At 39.4% G+C, this 18,747-nt stretch overlaps 4 protein-coding genes across 4 annotated transcripts; 2 read left to right on the top strand and 2 right to left on the bottom strand.

The window, feature by feature from the left end:
* The first annotated feature begins 354 nt into the window (after window positions 1-354).
* Window positions 355-2,387, top strand: LOC131021028 (ubiquitin-conjugating enzyme E2 32). Its single transcript, XM_057950106.1, has 5 exons — window positions 355-645; window positions 1,183-1,314; window positions 1,402-1,486; window positions 1,615-1,778; window positions 1,859-2,387. The coding sequence occupies exons 1-5, from the start codon at window positions 535-537 to the stop codon at window positions 2,246-2,248; spliced, it is 882 nt and encodes a 293-aa protein (XP_057806089.1). The 5' UTR covers window positions 355-534; the 3' UTR covers window positions 2,249-2,387.
* A 2,314-nt stretch (window positions 2,388-4,701) lies between these two features.
* LOC131021030 (universal stress protein PHOS34) lies at window positions 4,702-6,523 on the bottom strand. Its single transcript, XM_057950107.1, has 4 exons — window positions 6,048-6,523; window positions 5,341-5,450; window positions 5,147-5,265; window positions 4,702-4,961 (listed from the first exon to the last, which is right to left on the bottom strand). The coding sequence occupies exons 1-4, from the start codon at window positions 6,223-6,225 to the stop codon at window positions 4,883-4,885; spliced, it is 486 nt and encodes a 161-aa protein (XP_057806090.1). The 5' UTR covers window positions 6,226-6,523; the 3' UTR covers window positions 4,702-4,882.
* A 416-nt stretch (window positions 6,524-6,939) lies between these two features.
* On the bottom strand, window positions 6,940-9,769 carry LOC131021031 (receptor-like protein kinase FERONIA). Its single transcript, XM_057950108.1, has 2 exons — window positions 8,510-9,769; window positions 6,940-8,433 (listed from the first exon to the last, which is right to left on the bottom strand). The coding sequence occupies exons 1-2, from the start codon at window positions 9,552-9,554 to the stop codon at window positions 7,082-7,084; spliced, it is 2,397 nt and encodes a 798-aa protein (XP_057806091.1). The 5' UTR covers window positions 9,555-9,769; the 3' UTR covers window positions 6,940-7,081.
* Window positions 9,770-13,330: 3,561 nt separating this feature from the next.
* Window positions 13,331-18,121, top strand: LOC131021032 (phytochrome B). Its single transcript, XM_057950109.1, has 4 exons — window positions 13,331-15,808; window positions 15,934-16,741; window positions 16,947-17,240; window positions 17,556-18,121. Exons 1-4 carry the CDS (start codon window positions 13,708-13,710, stop codon window positions 17,773-17,775), a joined length of 3,423 nt encoding a protein of 1,140 aa, XP_057806092.1. The 5' UTR covers window positions 13,331-13,707; the 3' UTR covers window positions 17,776-18,121.
* The last annotated feature ends 626 nt before the right edge of the window (window positions 18,122-18,747 follow it).

Consider the following 18,747-nt stretch of genomic DNA (forward strand, 5'->3'; position numbering starts at 1 on the left):
TTATTTTTAATAATTTTTATACCATATTAAATATTTTGTTACAAACTTAAACATAAGATACTTATTAAATATTTCTTCATAAATTAAATTTGATATTATTTAAAAAAGTATTAAAATTGTAAAAGAAAAAAGAGATGAAAAATAATAAAAAAATTGATTGGAGAAGAGAGAGGAAAAATGGTGGGAAAAAATAGAGGGACAAAACTCCTCTTTTATATACTCCATAGATTGTAAAACCATATGAGATACAGACTCAGGAATCACAATAGCAAGGGTATCAAAAGCGTTTTTAGTAGAAAAAACAAAAGCGTGTGAGTAGAAACTGTTAAATGCTTGAGCAATCAAGCAGCCTATGAAATCCTAACACGTAAGCACATCCACGACAGATGACGTGTCGCCCGCCTCTCTCTCTCTTCATAACCTATCCATCAGAGTGGAATTGAATCAAAAGTTGAATCTTTTTTTATAAATCTGTAGAATTTCGTGTCGGCGAGGGGATTTTGCTGCCGTGAAAGTGAATCGAGGTGGGGGAAAATGGCGGAAGATAAGTACAATCGGAAGAATCCGGCGGTGAAGAGGATTCTGCAGGAGGTCAAAGAGATGCAATCCAATCCTTCCGATGACTTTATGAGCCTGCCTCTCGAGGTTTTACTTCAACTTTTGGCTATTCGATTGCCGATTTGTGAAATTCTGTTGTTATTTGTGTTTGGATTGTTTGTTTACGTCATATAGATCGGCTGGATTCGACATGATTTTGATTTCATATTTTTTCCGGTTGGTTTGTTTGCTGTTGCTGATTATTTTCTGGATTTTAAATTGAGACTTCAATTTTGCACAGAGTTGACTGCTGGTAAAAGATGATTTTTTTTCCCCTTCATTTATTGGCTTAGGAGTTGGTATGTTGAGATTTCTATTAAGCTGTTGATTTTTTCAATCATGTCTTCATTTATTGGCTTCTTTTTTTTTTTGCATTTTGTTTGTACTAGAAATTTTGAATCTTCCACTGCAGAGCTCATTCATTTTGTAAAAGTTTTAGATTGCATAGCTGATTCTATAAATATATAAAACATTAAACAATACCCTTTCATGATTGAGGAATCATGTGTTCTCAACTACTCCTGTTAGGTTGACTTCATCTTTGCCATATCCTCTGCTGATAATCTATTTGATGTGTGCTTGCAGGAGAATATATTTGAATGGCAGTTTGCGATCAGGGGTCCGAGAGATTCGGAGTTTGAGGGAGGAATATACCATGGAAGAATTCAGCTGCCGGCTGAATATCCTTTCAAGCCACCTTCATTCATGCTGCTCACGGTATTCCACTCATCATCTTAAGCTGATCACCATCGCTTGTGTATTTGTGTTTGGTGATCTCTGATCTGCTTATAATTTACCTTACAGCCGAATGGTCGGTTTGAAACCCAAACCAAGATATGTTTGAGCATTTCAAATCATCATCCTGAACACTGGCAGCCATCTTGGAGTGGTAATTCTCATCTCAGATCTTGTCATTTGATTGAGATGTTATGTAATGAGGTTCACAAAATCGAGTTTTGCTTCGTTGGAGTCCAATTATATGGGATTGTGACAGTCTGTGTGGGATGAATTTCGCAGTTCGAACTGCTTTGGTGGCAATGATTGCATTCATGCCTACTAGCCCGAATGGTGCATTAGGATCATTAGACTACACTAAAGAGGAGAGGCGAGCTCTTGCAATCAAATCTCGCGATGCAGCTCCCAGATTTGGGTCTGCTGAGCGCCAAAAGTTGATTGATGAGGTTTGTTACATTGTACGACTTGCTCTTTCTTGATTGTTTTATATCATTTGTGATCATAAACTGATGAGGTACTCGCTTAGATTCACGAATACATGCTTAGCAAAGCGTTGCCCGTGCCTGAAGACACCGTAGTCCAGACTGGAAATGAAGAGAGTGCGGAGGTTGAGCAGACTCCTAACCAAGATGTTGAGGCTGCCGCTGAAGCCGAACCTCAAGCAGCTGAAGATGATGAGATAGTCGAAGAACCTAATAGAACAGCAACTCCTCCAATTGCTGCTGAGGCATCGAACCCGGTTCCTGCAAACGAGCAGCAGCTGTTGCAGAAGCCGGAAACAAGGGCTCCGAGGCAGGCCGATGATCGCCTGCTGACGTGGGCGGCGCTGGGGCTTACCTTAGCTATAGTTGTGCTTTTGTTGAAGAAGTTCATGAAGGCTGATGGGCATGGTGCTGTGTTTGTGAACCACTCGTAAATATCTATCTATACCTCTTATAAATGAGCATTGTTTTATAAAATTTGAATCGTCTATAAGCTTCTTGTTTCATACTATTAAGTTTGAGGACATATTGTATATTAACAAAATATTAGTAATATATTAAATGTTAAAGTTATATTGCTATTATTTTCGGGAAATAGTGTAATATAATATAGTACTATGTTTGTATAAATATAATAATTCATTAAAAATTAAGTTATCTTTATATTAATTTATCCCAATTTAGTGCATACTTTGTGTGATAGTGGCAAGTTGAAGCAAGCCATGGAGATTTCCAATTCAATATCATTTTCAATTTCTTGGTGAGATGTTCAAACCAATAATCTTTTATCAATGATAGGAAAAAAAGTTCAGATTCATTTTTAACTCTTCAATAGAGAAGAAGAAGAAGATTTATTGGATAGTAAATTGTTAGAGAGAGAAACTGTCAGAGAAAGAAATATTAATGGAGAAGTGTGAATTACCATGCTCTTATTATAAATATTTAGCCTTGACTTATCCTTATAACATGATCTCGTCAAGTAAATGAACACGATTCTCTAATCATTTCTTAATCTTGGGGCCAAGTAAAGAGTAGTTTTGCCACAATTAATTCAGTTTACTTATGCGATTTCAACATAATTAACGATGTCGTTGATTAAGCTATCTTTGAACAACTTTAATTTTGGATTAAAATTAATTTATGCACACCTTTAATGTCTTGTTTCAACCCTTCAAATTACTCCTTGCTTTATTCTTAATTATTTTATTTTTTTGAGGAGAAAACCCTTTATTCTTAATTATTTGCTTCTTCTTCTTTTCTTTTTTTTTTTCAATATGAAACACTTGTAACATTTACCGATAAGTAACATTAAACCGCTCATTTCACATTTAATACCCACTATATACATACGTGTAGTGTACATACAATATTCCAAAAATGTCTGTTCAAAGTTTGAATTAGATAACTCAATCAATGTTCAAAATCAATACCATTTCGCCGTTTCATTTGGTCTCACATTACTCCACATTCTTATTTAATTAACTCAATCAATGTCCAAAAAAATACAGTAATATACTTTATTCGTCTTATAAGAATAATCCTCCGAAGAAGTGATATGAGTTCTAATAATTGTAACTGAGTGTAGTATGAAGAGAGAAATAGACTGGCCTTAGCAGTCGTATTAAAGAGGATGGACTATATGTGATAGTATAGGTAAATAAATTGATATACTGAGAGTAATATGTATTAATTATGCATATATTAGGCAAATTAAAATCAAGAATATAAGGAAAAAAATGTAGAAAATAAAAGAAAAGTACACATCTATTCTGAAATTATCGATTTTGTATTTTTATTTAGTCACAAAATGAAGACAGAAGACTGAAATATATATTTGGGTTTCTACAAAGTCGATATCTTGTGCCTTTATTTGTGAAAATTAAATGTTCTAACTTCTAGTCTGAAAAAAATAGATATGTAATATCAAATCTGCAACGAACTAGTAGTTGTCAGATTTAATCACCTATAATTAGTTAAGTTTACGATGCTTTCTCATCAAGAGCAGCTTTGACATCAACACCGTCACCAAATTATTTTGGTGGTGACGGGCCTGTGAGCTCGGCCGCCCACGCAGCTGCTCTATGCATAGCTGAGGAGGCGGCCGGCCCCATCGCAGCTACTTTATCCTTAGCTGCGGAGGCGGCCGGCGCCAGTGCATCTCCAACAGATTGAATAGACGCGCCTGCTTTATGCATAGCCGCGGAGGCGGCCGGGACCCATTGCAGCTGCTTTATCCATAACTGCGGAGGCGGTCGGCGCCATGTCATCTCCGAGCTCCGACACGTACTTAGCTGCTTCACTCACAGCATCGTTTGCCGACGGCCCGTTGAATTCCGCCGACAAGTCATTCATAGCGACGGACCCTTCAGGGGAGTCGGATCCGTCGCCTTCAAAGAAGTCTTCTGATGGGAATGGCCACGGCGACGCAGCCGGTCCTCCAGGTCGGGGATACACTGGGGGCGAGGAGAGGTGACGAAGAGGGTTGTGGTCTTGCTCGGCCGACGGAAAAGGCGAGGCAGAGAGTGAGTACAAAGAGGGTTACGCTGCTGTGGGATTCCATGATTGGATGAGGAAGATGTGTAATTGTTTGTAATTTGGAGAAGAAACTAGGTTTCTTCAAGTTTATATAAGGAGGCTATTTTGATTGATTACTTATTTTCAGACAAGCAGTTGTGAGTGAAAACAGGATAACCCTTCCTTATTTAGAGTAGTCTTAAGTTTGGTTGACTCTTATGGACTAGATTATTTCATCCACAAAAAAACGAGCACCATTCATCATCAGTGCTCGTTTTTCTGATTGTGGACCAGAGGATCTCATCCGAGAAACAAGCAATGCTTGGATTTCTGTTCCTTGAAATAAGATCATCTACAAATGACAAATCACAACTCACAACAATAACAACAATAGATACAATAATTGAAATTAACAAGACAAGCTTCAACAAAAATACACACATAAAAGATTCAATGACTGAAACATGACAAGCCTCCTAACAAGCACACACATAAAAGGATCGAATACAAACAACGGGACGACCTGTTGAGCTCAAGACGCGATCTAGGAGAGTCTAGTCGTGGCTCTTCACTACAGTTACCGGACAAGGAGCGCTGTTCACTACAAAGTTGCTCACGCTGCCCATGATAACCCTGCAAAATCAACAAAATGCACAAACAAAACTTCAAGATTCAGTGTACAAAGCCCAAAATGCTCAAAATAATAAAGAACAAACTTCTCTTGATCAATCTGAGGTGATAAAGCAATGTTTCAGCACTAACATAGCTAAAGACAGACTACATATGAGTTTTTAGAAGAAAAACTTCAAGAGTTGGACCTTTTGATCTTGCCAAGGCCTCGATTCCCAATAACAATGCAGTCGAGTGGGATGCTATCAACTGCCTCAACGAGCTTCTCACGAGCATCTCCCCAGTAGATTTTCAAGACCACGACAATCTGATTGGCAAGCATAAGATGATTGAAACATCAACATATGTGAATGGAAAACTACTAGACTAGAAGATCAATTACCCCATGCTGCCTCGCAGCAGTGGAGACGATGTCCAATGTCTCTGGATCGGGGCTAACACCGTATTTCTTCATGAGATGGGGTTCCGAGAACTCGCTCAATGGAATCAAAGCTAGCAAAATAACAACAGAACCAAACTACATAAAAATGTAAACTTGGACAAGAAGCCAATAGATGAGAATGATAATCATATATGTGTTCTTGCAAGATCAAGACACTGTTCAAGAATGGTTTTTTTTTTTTTTAATAAACTGAAGCAAGCAAAACTCAAGATAAATTAAACAGATGCAATCATACAAATCCAATCCCATAAAATTACCAACTCAGAAAGCAGCAAACTTTATGTTCAATGGCGTTGCAAGCTTGAAGAAGGAAAAATCATGAGTTATTACAACAAGATCAAGGAACAGATTAAGAATAGTGCTAATTAATCCGGAAACAAACAAAATTAGGATAGCAGAAATAGAATTAAGCAAATCCCATCAAACCGATTACAAAGTTTAAGCAGCTTAATTGATCATTGAATTAGCGCAACACTCGATTAATCATCTGTTACTGTTACTAACCCCCAATATCCCAAAATTGCTAATTTTTATGACACAAAATAAATAAACACAACATCGGCAACTAGAAATGAAAAGACAGAATTCAGCAAAAGCTCATAGCCCAGAAATCAATCACAGAAACAAAGGAGAGAGAGAGAGCATACGAGAACCAGTGGCCTCCCATAGCTGCATCTCGCCTTCCTCATAGTTGCCTTCGGGGCGCACAGAGACGAGAATCAGGTGATCGCCGCTCCGGGCAACGTTATCAACAGCCCACTTCAAAGCTTTCCTGCTGCACGGTGAGAAGTCCACGGCCACCCCAACTCTTCTGCAATCTGCCATCTCTCTCTCTCTCTCTCTCTCTCTCTCTAAACGTGTAATCGACAGGAAATGGATGGTAGTGTGCGTTTGTTCAAGTCGAGACAAAACAAGTGAGTATTGTAACACTACTATCAAATTCTAATCATGCTCATCGTCTTTACATTCTGACCGTTGGATTATTTTAGATTAAATAGTTTTTTAAAATATTAATTTTGACTTTATAAGAGAAAACACCTAAATACTACTATGAATTGAATTGGTGCTTGTGTGTGTCTGTAAAGCACCCATATTCAACCTTTTTTTTTTTTCATGTGATTCTGCTCTGTATCATTAATTAAAATATGTTATTAATAAGATTAAGATTAAGTTATTAGATTTATATACTTTTCTCAAATTAGTGGCAGCCATGAGCTAGCATTTCGGCATAAGTGAGTTATCAAAAATTGAGATGGCTTCACGTTCAATATAGTAACAATGTCGCCAACTAATTTTTCTACATAAATACATGTGCTTTTTTGGTCTCACACTAGTATTTCATAAATTTTTCATTTAATTGTTCTAATTATTTTCGATTTTTTTTTTGTCTCTTGAAAAATGGGGAATGAGTCCAATTTTATCAAGATAGGTCCCATTGGAAGCCAAAATGGAAATTCATCACAACAAAATTGTCCAAATATATTTATTTCCCACGATAATGAAATTAATTTAATTCGGTTCAATTTCAGTATGCTCAAATTTGTGTTGTAAGTTTATTCATTCATCAACTAAAATTGGGTAATTTCAACATGTTTTCCTAGACATGAACATTTTCACACATGCACTATCAAAAGATGATTTAATTTTGTAGAATCAAGAATATTGCTCCATCTCATCTCATTCATCTCCCTTGTGTTTCCAATACATCTGCAAACGCAGCATCATTCACACTGTGTTGCTCCTCTTCCTCACCACCACTCTGCAGCTTAAGACAGTGTTCAAGATTCCTCAACACCTCACCCATGGAGGGGCGATCGATGCTGTCTTCAGACAAGCACTTCACCGCCGTTTCCGTGTAGCGTTTCAGACACTCCGCATTGATCTCGCCCCTAATGCTGGGATCAATCATCTCCTCCATCGCCCCTTTTCTGTAACTCGCCACCGCCCAATCCGCCAGGCAGAGCTGCTCCCTCGGGCGGCCGGCGTCGATGGCCGGCCGCGCGCACAGCACCTCGAACAGCACCACCCCGAACGAGTACACGTCGGATTTGTCCGTGAGCTGCTGCCGCCGGTAGTACTCCGGGTCCAGGTACCCGAAGCTGCCCTTCACGGCGGTGCTGACGTGGGCTTGGTCGAGGGCGTGCCTCGCCTTCGACAGCCCGAAGTCGGAGACCTTCGCCACCCACTTGTCGTCGAGGAGAATGTTGGTGGTCTTGACGTCTCTGTGGATGATGGGGTGCTTTGCGCCGGTGTGCAGATAGTGAATCCCCCTCGCCGCCCCGATGCAGATTCCCAGCCGCTGCTTCCACGACAGATGATCAGACCAGCCCTTGTTGCCGTTGAGGTTGATGTTGTACAGATGCTCGCGCAGAGTCCCGTTCGCCATGTAATCGTACACGAGCACCATCTCGTTGTTTTCCTCGCAGGCTCCGATCAACGAAACCAAATGCCGGTGTCTGAGCTTGGACAGGAGCTCGATCTCGTTCAAGAATTCATGCAAGCCTTGCTGCGATGAGGGGTTTGCTCTCTTGACGGCGACCTCGGTGGCGTTGCCGTCGATGCAGCCGCGGTAGACCTTCCCGAATCCTCCCACGCCCACCACGCACGCCTCGCTGAAGCCGTGGGTGGCGGCTCTGATCTCGCCGATGGAGAAATGGCGGCACAGGCCTTCCCCGAGGCGGCTCGAGATCTGGCTGCTGCTGCTGCTGCCGCCGTAGATTGGCAGCCACGGCGCGCCGCCTTTGCTGCTCTGCTTGAAACAGGCGGCGATGAGGCCGACGAGAACAGCCACGGAAGCTAAAAGTGAGGCTAATATTACAATTAGGCGACTTTTTTTTCTTGATCTTGATGGGAATTTTGTTGCTGTTGCATCTTGTGACATGTCTTTTTTGAGAGATGGGATGGGATTGGGGCCCGCTAAGTTCCCCTTGGTGTCGTTGAGTTTAAATACTTCGATTCCATTAAGGATTGAATCATAGTATTGAGGTTTGGATTCCACGTTTGGATGCAGAGCCAGCCATAGCTGGTTATGACCTGCGTGTAAGCGTGTATTAGCTAAAACTACGTATTTTATTAATTTATTTATTTCAAAATGGATATATATATATACCATTTTGGCGGACTTCATAATCCTTGTAGACGGGCACTCCTTTTCCTCCGGCCCACGCCGCGACATCGGCGTCGGTTTCCACCGTTTGATTGTTGATGAAGATGAGGAACACCATCTGATTCACCTTGCCAAAAAAAAAGTCGCAGAAATGCAGCCTCACGAGATAGCTGAAGTTGGCATCCACATCAAGAATCCAAGTGAGGTTGTAGTTGAGATTGAGCGTGGAGTTGGGGCCCATCGACCTCGCCGTGAGGTAGACATCCGGCGGGGCCGCGAGCCTCGACTCTCGAGAAGGATACGCGACGCCGGCGCCGGCGCGCGTGGTGACCCCGAAGCCGGCGCCGTATATGTGCGGGGAATCGTCGTGCCATGTCCGGGTCAGACCGGAGTCTTCGTCCGCCGCGATGAACCGGCCGCCGACGTTGAGCCGGAACATGGTTTGCATCGCGCGGGAGTAATACTCGGGCGGGAAGATCTCCGGGATCGGGATGATCTCGATGCCGTTGATGAAGGCGAAGGCGTTTGGACGGTCGTGATCGGGATCGGGCGTGAAGGTGAGATGGAGGAGCGGTGAGTTTAGGGTTGTGAGAGAATATTCTCTTATGATGTAGGCTTGTGTGAGGGCTTGGGCGGTGATGGCGGCGCTGAAGTTGTGGAGGAGGGTGAGGCCGGCGGCGGAGACGGAGAAGAGGGCGGCGGCGGGGTCGAGGGCGGCGGCGTAGGAGGTGGGGTAGAAGTGGAGGCGGAGCCAGTGGCGGGAGGTGGGGGAGATGGGGAGTGTGTAGGTGGATTGGGATTTGAAGATTCTTGATTGCATGTAAGGGACTGTGGAGGGGAGTGAGGGATCTTGGGATTTTGCAGTGGATGAGAGAGAGTGGTTGTTGGTAGTGAGGAATCTTGAATCTGGGATCCATTTTCTGCCGGAGGAATCTGTGGATTCAAGATTTGCACCACAGTCTAAGAGAAGTGGATGATCATCGAGTGTGATTATGGTGCAGGGGAATGTGAGGATGGCCCACAAGAATATTTGGATTTTGCACTTCATTTATGAGATTAAGCAAAGAAGAAGAAGATTTGAGGGATATTTTTCAGACATGTTCATGTGTTTGGGAATTGAGGGGGAAAAAAGCAAATTAGGGTTGAGTTGTGAGAAGGAGAGTGTTGGTTAGAGAAGAATGTGGAGTGATGTGAGACCAAATGAAACGGCAAAATGGTAAATTATGGTTTTGGACATTGATGGAGATGTAACTCATTCAAACTTTGAACTGACATTTTTGCTATCTTAATGGAAATTTATATATATAATGGAGTATATTATACGACTAAAAACTTCATTATTTTATGTACGTGTATATATATTGGGTATCAAATGTCGAATGAGTGGGTTACGTATTGAAATATTTTAATTTGCAACGTGAAAAGTGATCGAAATATATATATATGACATAAAAAAAAAAAAAAAAATTATGCATGTATATACTCTAAAGCAAATAGTTAAAGATAAAGCGCAAACCATTAATTCATGATTAATAAATAGTGTGTCGAAGGGGCCAAAATTAAATGATAATTAAGGGTTTATATTTTTTTACTTCATTGACATTAATGAGCTCCAATGACAAATATCTACACGATATATAAATTGGTTACGGGATACGTTAATTGAAACAATATGGAGTATAAGCAAACTTCTTTACACTCAACAACAAATAGATAATTCAGCTCAAATAACAAAAAAAAAACAAAAAAAAAAGCACATGCAACAACAACAACAAATACGTGGTTGAGCTCGAACATACCCTATAACATAAGTTATTTTCTTATGCAAATATGATAATGTGGAAAGATATTTATAAATGTTGGAGCTTTGAGGAAGCACACTCGTATTCATAGGAAGAGACAATATATGTTTGTCATTATAAGCATATACAATATATATGCATCTATACATATTACTTTTCAATAATTTATTTTAGGGGGTGTTACACTTCAATAGTTTTGTGGGGTTAATTCATTTGGTTGTTCATGAGATTATCCAATTTTCTCTTCGACAAGTATTATAAGTACAATTTGTAACAAATTTATGTCTCGCGCGACTCTCCAGCATGTGAATCCTTCATAATTAAAAAAAAAAAAAAAAAAAATCGGTTTCTGGGCCAGCCCGAGGCTATTTTCGATTCGGATCATTTGGCTAAAAAGAATTTTGGGCTAAAATTTTTCAGCCATAACCTTCATTTTTGTCGGTCTATTCAGATCGACCCGTCTGTTTTAAGCTTTATTGACATCGATATCTACATATATTAAAAGTGTTATTTAAATATAAAAATAATAAATGACACTTTTATTCATAATAAATGATACTTATATCGAAAGTGTCATTAACATTTTCATTTACTTATAAAAAATATCATTTACTAAATCAAAAGTATCATTTTTTTTCACATGGAAATTAGTGTCATTTACATATATTGAAAGTATCATTTACATATTATTTATTAAGGCAAATAATATCATTTATATAAAAAATAGTAGCAATCACTCGTAAACATAGTATCATTTATCATGAATTAAAAGTGTCATTGGCTGAAAAAGGCTTGATTCCTTTTTTTAAAAAAACTTGGTAAATTAAATCAAAAAATTAAGTTGGACCGATCACAAAGCCCAGAGCAAGCGCTGAAAAAAGTGTCATTGGTTTAAAAGGACCTGAATTTTATTTATTTATTCTTAAATAAAAATTGATAAATTGAAATAAAAAATTAAGCTGGACTGGGTGAAGCATTCGAACCGGTCACAAAGCCTTGAATAGGCGCTAAGAATAGCAGCCGAAAAGGGCAGATGAGATCCTCTGTCCCACAATATTGTGTGTACCACGTATACCACTCTTCATTTCTTTATTTTATAAATTGTTTTTTATAAAAATAAAAATTATTATATTATTATAAACTCTAATTAGTATTTATCATTGAAAAATTAAAATTTAAAAAATTATATACCCTAACTTTGAATTAATGAACCCAAATAATCTATTATTAATTCAAATAAATATAAAAAAATAATTATAAACCCTAAATGGATGAGTGAACCCTTGTTAATTATCTTTATAATATATAAAAGCATAATAAATTAAAATGAAATAAAAAATAATTTATAAATATAAAGAAATGAAGATTGGTACACGTGGTATACACTATATTTTGGGACAGAGGATCTCATTTGCGAAAAGGGCCTGAATTTTTTAATTTTTAAAGAAATAAAAATCTTTAAATTAAAATAAAAAATTAAGTTGGACCGGGTGAAGCTGCTGGACCGGTCACAAAGCCCAGAACATGCGCTGAAAAAAGTATCATTGGTTGAAAAGGACTTGAATTTTTTAAATAAAAATCGATAAATTAAAATAAAAAATTAAGCTGAACCGGGCAAGAAGCTGGACCGGTCACAAAGCCCATAACAGGCGTTGAAAATAGAGGCTGAAAGGGCCTAAATTCTTTTACTTTTTTAAAATAAAAACCGATAAATTAAAATAAAAAATTAAGCTGAACCAGTCACAAAAAGCCCAAAACAGGTATAAAAGCCATTTCTTAAATATATAAGCTGAAGTGGAGCGCACCATGCACTCTGAATTTATGAGCGCACATGAGTTTTTGTGTAAAGACAACAATGTTATAACATATACATAAATTAAAATAAAATAATTAAAAGAAAAACTATGAAATAAATTTTGTATATATGTAGCTTTCAAAAAATTATTTTACTTTTAAATTCTCGACAGCCCTTTAATTAATTTTACGTTTTCTTACTATTTTGTGGGAAAAAAAAATATAAAAAGCAACTAATTTTACGTTTTCTTACTATTTTGTAAAAAAAAAATCTTGATTTGTGGACTTCGAGTTATGAATAAACAATGATATATAGTTTACTACGCTTCACTGTTTTTAATTTTAATTTTTGTTTTATGTGAGTTTAATATTTACGAATATGTCACGAGGCATGAAGTGACGGAGATAACATAAAGAAGAGAGCGGTTGGTGATGGGTATCAATTCTTGTACAATTTCACGTGGGTAGAATGTGGTCGGAAAGAGAAATATGAACAAATTATTTGTCCCACCACTTGTTTTTTTTATTGATCGATCCTCGTTTTATTACACCTTTTGCATATTTCAGTCCAACAATAGAACAAGACAAAACACACAAAATAAAAAATTAAATAAAAAGAGTAATTGATCGTAATGACTTGGTTTCAAAGTCTTGTATTTTTTTGCCTTTTAATTTAATGTATTATCAAAATCAAATAAAAAAGGAATAAATTTGTGAATCTTGATATTCGAACGTGGACGGACTCCTCCATCACAAAGATTGAGCCAATAAGATTCTCTATTTTTGTTGTCAAAAATTTGCATGCTCTCCAACTCCACAAGAAATTCAATAATTCAAAGAAAATAAAAATAAAATCGACCACAACTTTTGGTGAGCTTAATTTTAGTAACACAAGTCTTCATTTTTCTTACTGTATTTGTAGATGTGGGAAATTACCAATCATATTCCCCCTTTCATTTTCTTTTTTCCTCGTTATTTGATGAGCTAAATGTCATTATAAGAAAATAGATACAAATTTAAATAAGAGTTAAAAAATAACTTTAAATAATCAAAATAAAAGCAAAATTGTCAATTTCTTTATTGACTCTTAATTACTTTGCGAATCTTAAGAAGAAAAAGGGAAAAGAAGAGAAAAAGGTAAAAACAAAACAAAACAAAAAAGGAAGTTTTCACTTTTTTGAAATGCTTTTAACCGTGAATAACTAACTAACTCAAATACTAATAGACATGAAAATTGAAAGCACGTGATGTGAAGAGCAAGGTTTAATGAAAGTTGAGTGAGGTCCCAGTTCCCAAATTGAATGAAAACAACCCCACAATTTAGTATCACTTCCGTTTGTTGCTTTCATTTATACGTGAAAGGCGCCTACTTTATGATAAGGTTTAAGCTCCGATTAACCAACTAGACGATCCAGATTAGATTACCGGCAAAATTCCCTTTACCAGTTTTGTTGAGGACTGGATTTTCTTGAAATCCGCCGAGAACATGACTGCACACGAGGTGTTCGACAAAATGTCTACTTTGAGAGCAAATTCAGACAAGAGTCTACCTTCTAATAGAACCCCAATATCTTCTTGAAAAATTCGAGTGCTTTGCGAATAGATATGGCTGCTTCTGGAGGAAGAGAAACACAGGGGAATAACTACAATACTTCACAAGCTCAGTCTTCAGGTACGCCCCATCATCAAAGTCGCAATTTTAACCAGAATTCGAGTTTAAACAGGGGGGAATCTATGAGTAAGGCTGTAGCTCAATTCACTGCGGATGCTAGGCTTCATGCGGTTTTCGAGCAATCAGGTGAGTCCGGGAGATCCTTTGATTACTCACAGAGTGTGAGGACTACTAATCAATCTATTCCTGAGCAGCAGATCACTGCTTATTTGTCAAAAATGCAGCGTGGCGGCCACATTCAACCTTTTGGTTGCATGATAGCCGTGGACGAGTCGGATTTTAGGGTGATTGCCTACTCTGAGAATGCCCGAGAAATGCTAGCCTTGACTCCGCAGTCGGTCCCGATTCTTGAGAAGCCGGAGTTCTTGACAATTGGGACCGATGTGAGGAGCCTCTTCACCCCCTCCAGCGCTGTGCTGTTGGAGAGGGCTTTTGGGGCAAGGGAGATTACCCTGCTGAATCCTGTTTGGATTCATTCCAAGAGCTCGGGGAAGCCCTTTTACGCGATTCTGCATAGGATAGATGTAGGGATTGTGATTGACTTGGAGCCTGCTAGGACTGAGGATCCTGCCCTGTCTATTGCCGGTGCAGTCCAGTCGCAGAAGCTGGCCGTCCGAGCCATTTCCCATTTGCAGTCACTGCCTGGTGGTGATATCAAGATTTTGTGTGATACTGTGGTTGAGAGTGTGAGGGAGCTCACTGGGTATGATCGGGTTATGGTGTATAAGTTTCATGAGGATGAGCATGGTGAGGTTGTGGCTGAGAGTAAGAGACCAGATTTAGAGCCATATCTTGGTTTGCATTATCCTGCCACGGATATACCGCAGGCTTCGAGGTTTTTGTTTAAGCAGAATAGAGTGAGGATGATTGTGGACTGTCACGCGACTCCTCTGAGGGTCATCCAGGACGAGTCGCTGATGCAGCCCTTGTGTTTGGTTGGTTCTACGCTTAGGGCGCCTCATGGTTGCCACGCCCAGTACATGGCAAACATGGGGTCTATTGCCTCGTTGTCGTTGGCTGTTATCATTAATGGAAGTGATGAAGATGGTGGTAAAGGAAGGCATACAATGAGGCTGTGGGGATTGGTTGTTGGTCATCACACATCAGCAAGATGTGTGCCTTTCCCTCTTCGTTATGCTTGTGAATTCCTGATGCAGGCGTTTGGGCTTCAGCTGAATATGGAATTACAACTCGCTTCTCAGTTGTCGGAGAAACGTGTTCTGAGGACACAGACACTGCTGTGTGATATGTTGCTTCGAGATTCACCAAGTGGTATTGTCACACAGAGCCCTAGTATCATGGACCTTGTAAAATGTGATGGATCTGCTCTCTTCTATAAAGGGAAGTATTACCCCCTTGGGGTAACACCTACGGAAGCACAGATAAAGGATATTGTGGAGTGGTTGTTGGCCGAGCATGGGGACTCAACGGGTTTGAGCACCGATAGTCTAGGTGATGCCGGGTATCCTGGGGCAGCCTCTCTAGGTGATGCAGTATGTGGAATGGCTGTTGCCTACATCACGTCAAGAGATTATTTGTTCTGGTTCCGTTCCCACACAGCGAAAGAGATCAAATGGGGTGGTGCCAAGCATCATCCAGAGGACAAAGATGATAATCAGAGGATGCATCCTCGTTCTTCGTTTAAGGCATTTCTTGAAGTGGTCAAGAGCCGGAGTAAGCCATGGGACAATGCTGAAATGGATGCTATACACTCCCTCCAGCTAATTTTAAGAGATTCGTTTAGAGATGCTGATGCAAGCAAGGCAGTGGTACCAGCCCCAGGTGGGGACATGGAAATTCAAGAGATGGATGAACTCAGTTCTGTTGCTAGAGAAATGGTTAGGTTGATTGAAACGGCCACTGCTCCCATATTCGCTATAGATGTTGAAGGCCGCGTTAATGGGTGGAACGCCAAAGTTGCAGAGTTGACGGGCCTTTCCATTGAAGAAGCAATGGGGAAATCCTTGGTTCATGATCTTGTCCACAAAGAATCAGAAGAAGTTGCTGAGAAGCTTTTGTTTAATGCTTTAAGAGGTGGCACTCTTCTGTCTATATTCTATTGAATTTCTTATATTTTCCATATCAAGTTATATTTCTCCTTTTGAAGCTATTATAGTTCATTTGTCAATATGCTTATATAAAACAACTGATTAATGCAGGTGAAGAAGATAAAAATGTAGAACTGAGGTTGAGGACATTTGGCACCGAACAACACGAAAAAGCTGTGTATGTGATTGTCAATGCTTGCTCCAGCAAGGACTACACAAACAATATAGTAGGCGTATGCTTCGTTGGTCAAGACGTTACTGGCCAGAAAGTGGTGATGGACAAGTTTATCCACATTCAAGGTGATTACAAAGCAATTGTACACAGTCCTAACCCGCTGATCCCACCTATATTTGCTTCGGATGAGAACACCTGTTGCTCCGAGTGGAACACTGCCATGGAAAAGCTCACTGGGTGGAGTAGAGGGGATGTCTTGGGGAAGATGTTAGTTGGGGAGATATTTGGAAGCTGCTGCCGGCTCAAGGGCCCAGATGCTATGACAACGTTCATGGTTGTATTGCACAACGCAATTGGAGGCCAGGACGCTGATCAGTTCCCATTTTCCTTTTTCAACAAAAGCGGGAAATATGTGCAAGCTCTGTTGACAGCAAACAGGCGGCTGAACATGGATGGCCAGGTTATTGGCGCCTTTTGCTTCCTGCAGATTGCTAGCCCTGAATTGCAGCAGGCTGTGAGAGTCCAGAAGCAACAAGAAAAGAAGTGTTTCTCAAAGATGAAGGAGCTGGCTTACATCTGTCAAGAAATAAAAAATCCGTTAAGTGGCATCCGTTTCACCAACTCACTCTTGGAAGCTACAAACTTGACCGAAGACCAGAAGCAGTTTCTTGAGACCAGTGCCGCTTGTGAGAAGCAGATGTTAAAGATTATGAAGGATGTTGATCTCGAAAACATTGAGGATGGGTGTGTTTTCTTTGAACTTCAAAATCATTGGTTAACACCTTCTTCTTATAGTATTTGGTAAAAGGAAACATTTTTTCCATGGATCCGACGGATGCTAAATACGCACAAAGTATTAAAAGAATGATAGACCCACCTTTTTTCTTGGTCCCCTAGTTCTTTTTTGACATAAATATTACTGATCTTCTTCATTGTCATTTTCTGGCAGATCATTGGAGATTGAGAGTGCAGAATTTGTGTTTGGGAGTGTAATAGACGCTGTTGTTAGCCAAGTGATGTTGTTGCTGAGAGAAAGAGGGCTGCAATTGATCCGTGATATACCAGAGGAAGTCAAGACTTTGGCAGTCTGCGGCGATCAAGTTAGAGTTCAACAGGTCTTGGCTGATTTTCTGATAAGCATGGCCCGATACGCGCAATCCCCGGAAGGCTGGGTGGAAATTCAACTTAGACCAAGCTTGAAGGAAGTTTCCGAAGGAGTAAACGTTGTGCACATAGAGTTCAGGTAAAGAAAATCCCTCTCTTTTTCAAGCTGAACTGACAAATCAAGCATTGCATTGCATTACAAAAAGTGGTGAATTTTCATTAGTTTGCTGAAATAATGACATCTATATCTCGTAGAAGTTATATGTGATTCTTGCCTCTCATGAGGGGACGTGAAGCACGTGCAGTTTTCCATGTGATTGAGGTGTTAGTTTCGCACATGTCCCACGTTCATATTGGGGCGACATTGTTATGAATCACGATGCCTTGGTTGTCGTTGTTTGATATCTGAGCAACCTTGCCACTGTAATTGACATTTCGTGTTTTGTCTATGAAGGATCGTGTGCCCGGGCGAAGGTCTCCCGCCTGAACTGGTCCAAGACATGTTCCACAGCAGTCGATGGGTGAGCCAGGAAGGCCTAGCGCTAAGCATGTGCAGAAAGATTCTGAAGCTGATGAAAGGGGAAGTTCAATATATCATTGAGTCAGAACGATGCTACTTCCTCGTTGCTCTCGATCTTCCCCTGCACCGGAGAGGCTTGCCGAGTGCTGGCTGATTCGAGGTAGCAATCTCTCGACCTCTGATATATACCTCAAACTGATACAACAATGTTAGCGTTGGCATTATTCTAAGACAGCCTGCCAACTGCCAAGTGGAATCACAAATTATTTTCTGTGTCGTGTCATGTTCGTGTTCGTGCTCGTGCTCGTGCCGTTTCTTAGTTTTCTGTTGACACCCTCATTTTGGTAGTCCAGCGCTAACTTTATGTAATGTTATATAGTGTTATATATATTAAATTTGTATGATTTCACCATATAAAATAAGCTCCTCCCACTGAGGATTTGTACACTTTTGGAACTGCTTGAGTTAGTTAGCATAATAAAATCATTTTGTTCTCTCTCTCTCTCTGTCTCTCTCTCTCTCTGTCTGTGTATATATATATATATAATATGATGATGATGACAAAATGTTTAAGATAAGATCAAGAAGGGCAGAAGCATATGAAGTATTGAGACCTACCACAGATTTTTGTGTGGTGCAATGAGTTGTAGGTGACATACTAAACCTAACCTGACCAATTTGACCAAACCTAAATTATCAGTTTGGACTTATCCTTTAATTTTCAAATGTCAACTCACAACTGGAAACAGAAATCCCTGAACCTATTTCATATTCATAAAATATAAAAATTAGGTGAAATCAATGTCCCCATATTCGTCTTTTATGATAAAGGCAAAGGCAATCACTATGTTGTGGTAGCACAGTCCAATCAGAATAGAGATAAGGAAGCATTTGGGGCCTGGACAGAAAAGGTGAATGCAATGCTGATGTAATTTCACACATACATATATATAATTCGAAATTAATACAATTTTTTAAAATTAGATTTCTTGTATGCTAACATAATGAATAGTAATTTTTTTTAAAATATTGATAAAAATAAAATAAAAAGTAGATCGAGTTCCTAATATGGATGTAAGATGAGGTGAGGAAATTATTCTTTTTATAGTAAAAATAGGAATGGAAG

This window comes from Salvia miltiorrhiza, chromosome 4 (assembly GCF_028751815.1).
Source record: "Salvia miltiorrhiza cultivar Shanhuang (shh) chromosome 4, IMPLAD_Smil_shh, whole genome shotgun sequence".
NCBI classification, from domain to species: domain Eukaryota; kingdom Viridiplantae; phylum Streptophyta; class Magnoliopsida; order Lamiales; family Lamiaceae; genus Salvia; species Salvia miltiorrhiza.